The sequence below is a fragment of the Terrapene carolina genome, unplaced genomic scaffold, assembly GCF_002925995.2.
Source record: "Terrapene carolina triunguis isolate 2854851 unplaced genomic scaffold, T_m_triunguis-2.0 Scaffold189, whole genome shotgun sequence".
In the NCBI taxonomy this organism is placed as follows: Eukaryota; Metazoa; Chordata; order Testudines; family Emydidae; genus Terrapene; species Terrapene triunguis.
Genome location: NW_020664540.1, coordinates 784,597 through 794,573, shown reverse-complemented (window position 1 = coordinate 794,573; position 9,977 = coordinate 784,597). Strand labels below are relative to the sequence as shown.

At 41.4% G+C, this 9,977-nt stretch overlaps 1 protein-coding gene across 1 annotated transcript in view; it reads right to left on the bottom strand.

The window, feature by feature from the left end:
- Positions 1-371: 371 nt before the first annotated feature.
- The window catches only part of TRAF3 (TNF receptor associated factor 3), a 67,119-nt gene continuing 57,513 nt past the window's right edge, over positions 372-9,977 (bottom strand). Inside the window, exons 10-11 of the mRNA XM_024215193.2 lie at positions 2,411-2,585; positions 372-1,012 (exon numbers count right to left, since the gene is read on the bottom strand). Of these exons, the coding sequence (XP_024070961.1) occupies positions 441-1,012; positions 2,411-2,585 (747 nt within the window). The 3' untranslated portion in view covers positions 372-440. The remainder of the gene's footprint in view (positions 1,013-2,410; positions 2,586-9,977) is intronic.

Below are 9,977 nucleotides of genomic sequence, written 5' to 3'. Positions count from 1 at the left end.
CATTACTTCATCATTTCTTCTTTTACTTAACATGCTGACAGTTTCCAGCTAACCCACATGTGAACTTTTTTGTATTCTAGTCTAAATGAAGAAAAGTCAGGTAATTTATTCAGCACATACTTTACATGTCTTTTCACCTCCAATTGACTAGATTAATAAGTTAAATAAAAAAGCCTCTCTGACTGTAATCATTATCCTCATGAGGGATAAATAATTCTTCAGAGTTTAAGTGTTACTAGTTCTATTAGAAAATATACCATGGTATGATTTCTTAATGTGTTGCTACTTTCGCCATTGGACCCTATGAAGTTATGCCTTCAAACTCTTCCTTCTGTTCCACAAGGTGGTCCTTTGTGCTGTAGGACCTCTGATTGAAGACAAACTGATAGAAAACCCCCAAATGGAGTTGTCTTCTGTTTAACTGCCTCCCCATTTATATGTCAGGGGTCTGGTAGATCCGAAGTATCCACTATGACTTTAATAAAAATAGTATCATCTTTAATATACGTTCCATTTTCTAGAACTGTTTGAGCCACAAAGACTGGGCAGCCAGATGCAATGTTCATTTCTCCAGTAGGCTTCTTGAAACTACTGCTGTTTGGATCTGGCTTGAAAGCATCTCCTAAGTGACGTCGAGAAGCTCCCTGATCCATTAGCATCAGAGTCACTTTCTGTTTAAATGGCCAAGGAAGTAAGGCATCATATTCTCCACGCATTATGACGAAAAACAATGACAAGTGCGTCCCTTTTCCCATGCCATCTCCATTAAGGTAAACTCTGGCACACATCTTATAGCCAAAGTATCCAGTATAGAAAGGCTGGCTGTACAAGGACAGAGTCTTCCCCATGACGGCCTCTTGTTTCCGACGTTTATAATCTCGAATTTTCCAAATTAATACTCCATTGTAACTGGCAGTTTCTAACACCTGGAATCGGAGGTCCATGTCAGCCAACCGAATATCATGAACACTCAGCATTTGATCGTGTCTACTTAGCTGTGTCTCTAGTACGGCTAGTAGAAAATGGAGAGGGGGTTTGTGAGAAAAAAATTATTAATTCTATATATTTTTTTAAAAAGTTAAATTATCAATAGCACAACATTAATAAATAAATCTTACAATACTATAATAGTATAGAGTAAAATAGTATAACCAACTCACATTTAGCCACATACATTAATTTCCACTGCCAGCAAGCAATGATATTAATTGGCTCTTTTATAAAGCTGATATTTTACTGTATTATAGAGGAAGTTGGGAACTGCACTACACTTGGTAGAAGTGTCAAGCACTCAAAACATCCAGCATAAATATAGTTCAAATCACAACGAAATATTGCTATAGCTAAAAAACAAAATTTGACATTTTTGCCTAATCAGCTGCTTGCCAAGAGTCTAATAATATTAACTATAGATTTATCATTGTGGAAACCTTTGAAAATGATGACAGAACTCATGTGATCCCATTTAAATGAAGAAGAACCGTGGGCTGTTTCAGAATCTTCATCTTTGCCTGACCCTTCATTGGGGATCAGCAGCAAATGTATTATGAGTAAAAGTTGAAAATTCAAGCTATGTCCTATTACTGATAAACAGTTTTCTGCACTACATGGTACTAAGTACTCCCATCTCCCCAAGGTTTTGTTGTTTGTTCATTTTTTAATGGGTCCTTTCTTCCCCTCTCATGGAAGATAACAGTCATCACTTTATTCCTTTGTATTTTACACTCTGGCAACGATAACAAAAATAGGCAGTGTGGATTAGCAGAGGTACTTACATGAGGCAGTTTTTTGCTAAAATTATCTTTACATAGTAATTTGTCTTTGAACCAAATAATATTGCCTGAACCCTTAAGAATGGTCTACACTGTACTGCTAACTTGTGGTTTTCATCACCTTGTTCAATGTGTGAGGCAATGGCCTTATTATTCAAATAGATCTCATTGTGTTCTTCACATCAAACATTCCTCTGTACTAGACATAAAAGACTGTAAATCGACATCTGGAAGCATATTTTCAAGTGAATAAAAATAACTGATCTGTTCACTGGGACAATATTACTCCAAAAATACTTGTCAATACACTGAAAATATTTTATAAAGAAGCTACTGGAATCTATTAGCTTTCTAAGACCAGCTGAGAAAATATTTGCAATTAACTTTCAGAGTAATCAATACTATGTTCAAGAGAACAAAGTAAGATAGGAATGAAGTCTAAGGTACAACCGGGAAGGAAAATGTCATGCCTTTAACAAAAAGATTACATACCTAATTTCCTTTTCAATAAACTGAAGGATCAGTGTTACTGATGTTTTCAAAGGAAAATCACAATGGGAGTTACATTCAAAATACCTCATTTGGCTTTTTTACAGTAGCTGCTGGGTGGTACTTTACTCCATTGTGCTTACACTCACCTGTATTTCGAGCTCCTTGTCCTGCAGTTTTATCAACGCTTTCCAGTTCACTCACTCTATTCTGAAGGGACTCCACACTGCTCTTCATGATGTCTGCCTCCTCCCAATTCTGTCGGAATGGGCGGATCTCTTTGTCCAGTTCTTTCAATTTCTCTGCTTGATTGTCTATCACTCGCTTTATGAAACAGTAAAATTTAGTTAAAAGACAACCACCAGGAAAAGCTGGAAATAATGAAGATTATACAAGGATTGTGTCTGTGACAAAAACCATTTAAAATAAACTCACATCTCTTAAATGAACCTTAGTGGTAGCATAATCTAAAGGAACAAGGATGGGACTAAAACAGGAACAGTTTTACTACTGGTTCTGCCCCACTGATCTCCTGGGTGGCTTTGGTTATGACACTTAACCTCTCAGTTTCCACGAAGTGTGAAACAGAGATAACTACTTCATAAGGGTGTTGTGGCAAATGAACGTCTGAACAGCACTTTGAAATAAGAAAGTCGTCTGTATGTGCTGCTATTATTAGAGTACTGTCAGGATATCCAGTAAAAATAAGATTTAAGAACAAGTTAGAAAATTAGTATTTTGGCCTTTGATTACAGAAGTTGGTTTCAATAGAAGGTCTTATAATGAAGGTTTTATTCATTGTTGAGTTTAATTTGGGTGGGATTTTCAAAAGCATCTAAGTGATTTAAGAGACAAAAGTCAGTAGAACTCATGCTTCTGGTCACTCAAGCATCCTTTGCTCCTAAATTTAAACAGGCCATGCATCCAGAAGGTGCTCCCTGGTTCAGCTTTATGTTTACAGTTATTCATAATTTTAAAAAGCCATGAGGTTTTTTGTTCAAGAGAAGTGCAGAAAATCTTCTCATCTCTGAAGCAGGCACACTCATTTCATTTCTCACTACTCTTATTTTAATAAAAAAATTAAGCAAGGAAGGAAGAGCACACCCACCAGATTGCTTCAAATCTAATACAAAAAATATGGAACGCTTTATACTGTCACAGCTAATTTAGAACAGCAGGAATTTTAGCCAGAACCATGTATTCAATTATAGAGTTAAAATGATAGTGAAAGTATTTGAAACAAGAAACTGCTTTGGCTACCAGCTACAGTTAAATTCCAGATCTGAGTTGATGGTTTCATATAATCTATCAGAGTTTATTAAACAGCCCCAGCAAATTTCAAAATGTTTCACTTCTACATTTTTTTTTTGTATTTTAATACAAAGACAAGTTCAGTTTATTTTGTGTCTGCCTTCTGGGCAGATAACCAAGCATTCAATGTTCTTTGTGGGGATAACCCTAATGTCCCACACTTCATTCACTTCCCCTTTTGGATGTCTATTTTAACCATTCAGTTTCGGTACATACTGGAAATCTGTAATAATTAAATGAAGGCTTCAAATTTGACAGTCTGCTGGTAGAATTATTATATTCTAGAGGTGTGCTTTATCTTGCTATATCTAAGAAATACTAAACTATGTGGTATGTTTCAAGAATAACCGTTACATATTTTGAAGCATCAATGTAAAAAAAGAAAAAAAAAAAGTATGTATGAATCTTGAAATGACGACTATGTGAAGCAAAGCTCTGTACTAAATCAAATGTGTGGATTTGTGCTTCCATCAAATAGATTAATGTCACTGTGTGTAGTGATGCTAATCACAAACTACGAAGACAAAAAACTTTATTTCACCACAAAAGACCACAGAGGGGAATAAAACAGAGAACAGCCTTGAGCTGTATATGTAAAAGGGAGCACACCATGAGATGGCCTAACCCAATTGTATAAGAGCATATCAACAAACTTAGACCAGGAGTTCACAAATTCAGAATCACACATAAATTTAAAATATACCCATAAGTTGACTCTTGACTTGTATTCATGGCACTAGAGTTAGACTGCACGCTCACTGGGACAGTGGCCATCTTTTTGTTATATGTTGTACAGTGCCTCACACAATGGGGCCCTGATCTCTGACTGGGGCCAACAGACAATACAAAGAAAAATAATTTTCATATGAACCAGGCAGTGCCACTATGGGAAAAATACAGAAAAAGTATAGGCAAGGTTTTTCCTGGGAACAATGGTGCTAATATGGGAGAAAATTATCGGACTATTGTTTTTTTAGGAACAACTTTTTCTCCACCAAGCCATATTTAATATGCTATCCTTGACCACAATGCATCCAGGTTTTACAAAGAGAGTTTTGTTTATTGCCAGAGTGTGTTATATTTTATCCCTCAAAATTGTTCAGGATAATTCCAAATACATGGAAATAGGTTTGTAATCTATTGAAAAGGAGGCTCTGGGATCTTTTGCCTCTTCCCCTGCAGGCAGGCAGAGGATTTTCACACTGGGAATACTGAAATCTGAATTTAATGCAGCAGTGGAGAATTATATTTTCTCTAATTATGTCATTAGTCAGCATGCAGATGTCGCACATTGCACTCATAAATTTTCAAGCAGATATGAATTTTCTATATATGACTTTCTATTTCAACCACTAACTTCTCCAAATCATTAGCACACCCAGCTCTATGCCTGCATTAAGCCATACATGCCTTTTCTGAATACTGAAGTTGATGATTTTTAATTTTCTGTAGGTAGATACTCATTTGTTATAGATATTTTATCCATTTATAAAAATCTTATACATTATTTCTGGACCAGTCCTGGCTACTAAAACTAAGCATGCTTCAGAACTTAGACCAGGGGTGGGCAAACTTTTTGGCCTGAGGGCCGCATCGGGTTCGGAAATTGTATGGAGAGCCGGTTAGGGGAGGGGAGCATGGCCTGGGACCCCCCCCCAAAAATGCCCCCCCCCCCCCGGGCCCCCTGCCCCATCCAATCAACCCTGTTCCCTGACGGCCCCCCTCCTCCCTCCACCCCCCCCCGCTCCCTGTCCCGACTGCCTCTGGAACCCCTGGCCCTGACTGCTCCCCGCTGCCCCATCGAACCCCTCCCTCCTTCCTGACTGCACCCCCGGGACCCCTGCCCCCATTCAACCCCCCTAGCAAAATTACGAATTTAAGTTCCCAGTCAATCATATCAAGAAGCAATAACTGGTTCCTTCATGGTAATTGTTCTTTTCCTTCTCAGCTTTACCATACTATGCTAAAAGATACTACAGCAGTTCCCCTATAGAAAAAAAAGTGTAAATCAATAAAGTACACCTCTACCCCGATATAACGCGACCCGATATAACATGAATTCGGATATAACGCAGTAAAGCAGCGCTCCGGGGGGGCGGGGCTGCGCACTCCGGCAGATCAAAGCAAGTTCGATATAACACGGTAAGATTTTTTGGCTCTCAAGGACAGAGTTATATTGGGGTAGAGGTGTAGTGCCTATGCACTGAACAAGTAGGATTTAATGTTTCCTAAAAAATATTTCAGGAGGCCAGTGAAATTGCCCAACTTCTTCTCTTATTCTCTGGCTATTACAACGCAGCCATATTTATATGGGATGCCAGGCCTGGAGATATAAGTTTCAGATTCTTCTCCTTTAATGAAAAGTATTGTCTGCCAAGTGACTCCACATACGAACAATTGTACTTGGAAAAAAACAACACCACTTGTGCCAGGAATAATGTGCAATGAAACTAAGAGGAAGTTACTCACCTTGCGCAGCAACAATGATTCTTTGAGATGTGTCCCCCTATGAGTGGTCCACTCTAGGTGTGTTTGTGGCCCCGTGCCTCTGATTGGAGATTTTTAGATAGTGTCTGTTCCGCTTGCACATGTGCCCTCCCTCCCTCGTGGTCTGCCTCGAGGCTAACTAGCACTGTGCGGGTGAATCACCCTCGGTTCCTTCTCTACTGTGGAGCCCTTATTGAGAACTCCAAAGTATAGGGGAAGAGGGCAGGTTGTGGAGCACCCATAGACACACACAGCTCAAACAACCATTGTTACTGCTCAAAGTGAATAACTACTTCTTCAAGAAGCATCCCTATGGGTACTCCACTGTAGATGAATCCCGAGCAGCATTCCCAATGGAAGTCTGGGGTTTTGGAGTCAAGACTGTTATGGATAACAATACCGTGGAGCCAAAGATGGCATTGGAAGCTGAGTTGCTAGTAATCGCATATTGTTCTGCCAAAGTATGAGGAAACGCCCAAGTCACTGCCCTGCAGATTTCTGGGATGAGAACATTCTTAAGGAAGACAACAGAGGTGGAAACCGATCCCATAGAATGTGTGTGGATTCCGGATGGAGGTATCAAATTACAAGCATGATAGCAAGAGTTAATACAGTTCGAGACCCATTTGGAAAGTCTCAGTGATATCACTGCGCCTTTTGACCAGTTCGCAATTGAGAGGAAGTCTCAGTAGATTTCCTAAAGGACTTTGTCATGTCCAAATAAAAGGCCAAGGCTCTTCTAACATCATGTGTATGCAGTATAGCCTACCTGTTGTCACGGTGAGGCTTTGGGTAAAACGTGGGAAGGTGAAGGAACCGGTTCATGTGGAAAGATGAGGTCACCTCAGGGAGGAACTTTGGGTGCAGCCTCAGCACAACATTGTCTTTAGAGCCCTGTGCAGATACAAAATTTGTATGTGCATCCGATCCGCAAACATGGTCTGCGGATATCCACATCCACGGATGCAGATATCTGTGGACATAAAGCAGATATCCGCAGACTTCCAGGCTCTAGTTATCTTTAAAGAAAATTGTGAAGTGGTGGTGTGCCATTAATGCCGCTATTTCCCCTATTCTCTGTGCTGAGGTGATGGCTACTAGGAACGCTGTCTTCATTGATAGATGCGTAAGAGAACGAGTGACCACAGGTTCGAAGGGCTATCTAGTTAGGCTCTTTAGAATTCGATTTAGGTCCCATGTGGGGTGCCTGGTGTATGGGAATAGGTTTCCTATGCCATTGAGAAATCGGTCACTGGATGGACAAAAATCAAGTATCCATCTATTTGTTGGTGGCAGGCCGTTACGGCTGCCAGATGTGCCTTGAGGTAGCTTAGAGATAGTAGGCCTCAAGAGGAGGGGGTGATGTAGTCCAGCACAAAGGGGAGGGAGGAAGATACTAGGACAATTTGTTTGGAATTACATCAAACGTGGAATTTTTTTCCATTTTTGTGAGTGTGGCAGGTAGCTGACTTTCTACTGTGTAATAACACTTCTTTCACCTTTTCAGAGCAGCAATTCTGTGTGTGTCAGAACCATGAAGGAGCAGCAATTCTGTGTGTGTCAGAACCATGAAGGAGCCAAGAATTGAGCCGCAGGATCTGTAGGTTGGGATAGAGGATTTGTCCATCATTCTGTGAAAGGAGGTGAGGAGTGGGCTGAAGAGGGATTGGTGGACACAGTATTAGCTGTGCCAGGTATTGGTACCATGTCTGTCTCAGCCAGGTGGAAGAAAGTGTGCACAAGCATTTCTGACTCCTCTTAGTTCTAAAAGGTTGATATGGAGAGTTGATTCAATAGGGGACCATTTGCCCTGAACTTTGTGGTTGTTCAAATGGGCTCCCCAATCTATTAGGGATGTGTCCATTGTCAAAAGTAGTGTGGGGGGGGGGGGGGGGGGGGGGGGCGCGTGAAAAAGATCCCCGTAAAGACGTTTGTTGGGTCTTTCCACCATTCCAGTGAGTATTTGACCCTGCAGGGGTCTGTCTCTGTTTGGTGTGTAGACAGACCTCAGCCATACGTGTAGACACCTCACATGTAGTCTTGTGTGAGATATCATGAACGTGCATGTCACCATGTGCCCGAGAAGCTGGGGGCAATGTCTGGCTGGCGTTTGTGGGCTGGTTTGAACTGTCTCTATGACAATGGCCAGGGTGTGAAATCTGTGTTGCGGGAGGAATGCTCTCGCTTGTACTGCTTCGAGATTGGTCCCTATAAACTCCAACCGCTGTACTGGAGTCAAGATCAATCTTTGGCATTGATTTGCAAACTCAATTGTGGCCCATAGGGTATTGAAAGAGCAGTCTCTGAGGAGACAGTTGTCCAAGTAAGGGTAAATCATGATCCCCACGGTGCATAGATGAGCCGTTACTACAGAAAGGACCTTGGAGAATACTCTGGGTGTGGATGAGAGGCCGAAGGGAAGTACTCTGTACTGGTAATGGTCCTGACCAAGGGTAAACCTGAGGAATAGTCTGTGGATGGCTGGCTCGATATATGGAAGTAGGCGTCCTGGAGGTCGAGGGTCAAGAACCAATCTCCCTGCTCTAGAGATGGAATAATTGCTGCTAGTGTGACCATCTTGAATTTTTGAGCCTTTAGGTAACTAGTTTAGTGTTCTTAGATCTAGTATGGCTCTCCAACCTCCTTTTCTCTTGGGAATCGGAAAATACTGGAAATAAAAGCCTTTGCCTCTGAGGTGTACAGGAATGGGTCCTAAGCATAGTAGATGATCTGTTTCCTCTCTTTACAGTCTGGTGACGTGGATAGAGTAACCTTGGAAATGATCTCCAAGACCGATCTGTTGGAAGTTAAGTATTCCCAGTGTTGGAGGAAAAGATCGAGGTGACACCCAAAGGGATGTGAAAGGTCTATAGGTTGCAGCTGATGTGGGGAATGGTCTCTTGGGGCCTCAACCAAGGCATTCAAACTGGTGTTTTGAGGTCTAGGGCTGAGATTGTAAGGATTGAGTGGCGATGGTTTATGCCTTTGAATTCTAGGCTTCTTTCTCTATGGCTCATAATAATGCTGTGGTGGCAGGTATTGGGGTAGTTGGGATGTATGGGATGATGGAGGACTGAATTTCCATTTCTGTCCTGGTGTGTAGATCCCTAGTGAGCGCAGTGTGGCCTAGAGTCCTTAAGAATATGGAGCGAGGCATCGGTCTTGTCTTTAAAAAGTTTGGAGCCCACAAAAGGGAGGTCCTCGACTGTTGTTTGTACCTCTTTCGGCAGTCCTGAGAAGTGTAACCACGATGCCCATCACATCCCCACCACTGTTGATACCAAGCAGGCTGCTGTTTCCGCAGCATCTGGTGTGTCTGGTGCACTGTTCTTCCTAACTGACCCTCATGTATGATTGCTTGAAACTGTTCCCATTGTGCTTCTAGCAAATGGTCAATAAATGTATTAAGTTTAGCATAGTCCATGTGGTCGTACTTCCCCATTAAGGCTTGATAATTTGCAATCCTGAATTGCAAAGTTGTTGAGGAGTATGCCTTCCTACCAAATAAATCAACTCTTTTCCAGTCCCTGTGATAATGGGTGGATTTAATATGATGCTGTTGGCCATGGGAATTCACAATATCCACAACGATGGAGTTAGGTGGAGGGTGTGAAAAAAGGAATTCTGCATCCTTGGAGGACACATTGTACTTTTTATTGGCCCTTTTATATGTTGGTGCGATAGAGACTGGCATTTGGCAAATGACCGTAGCAGGATCTAGAAGTGCCTCATTGACTGGGAGGATGAGTCTTGAGGAGGAAAATGAGGGGTGCAGTATACCCACTAACTTGTAGTGGGTATCTTTCACTTCCACCAGCGGAATCTGTAGTGTGTCTGCCACACTTTTTGTGAGATCCTGAAATAGTTTAAAATCATCCACCAGGGATGGTGGAGGAGGCATCACCACCTCGTTTGGGG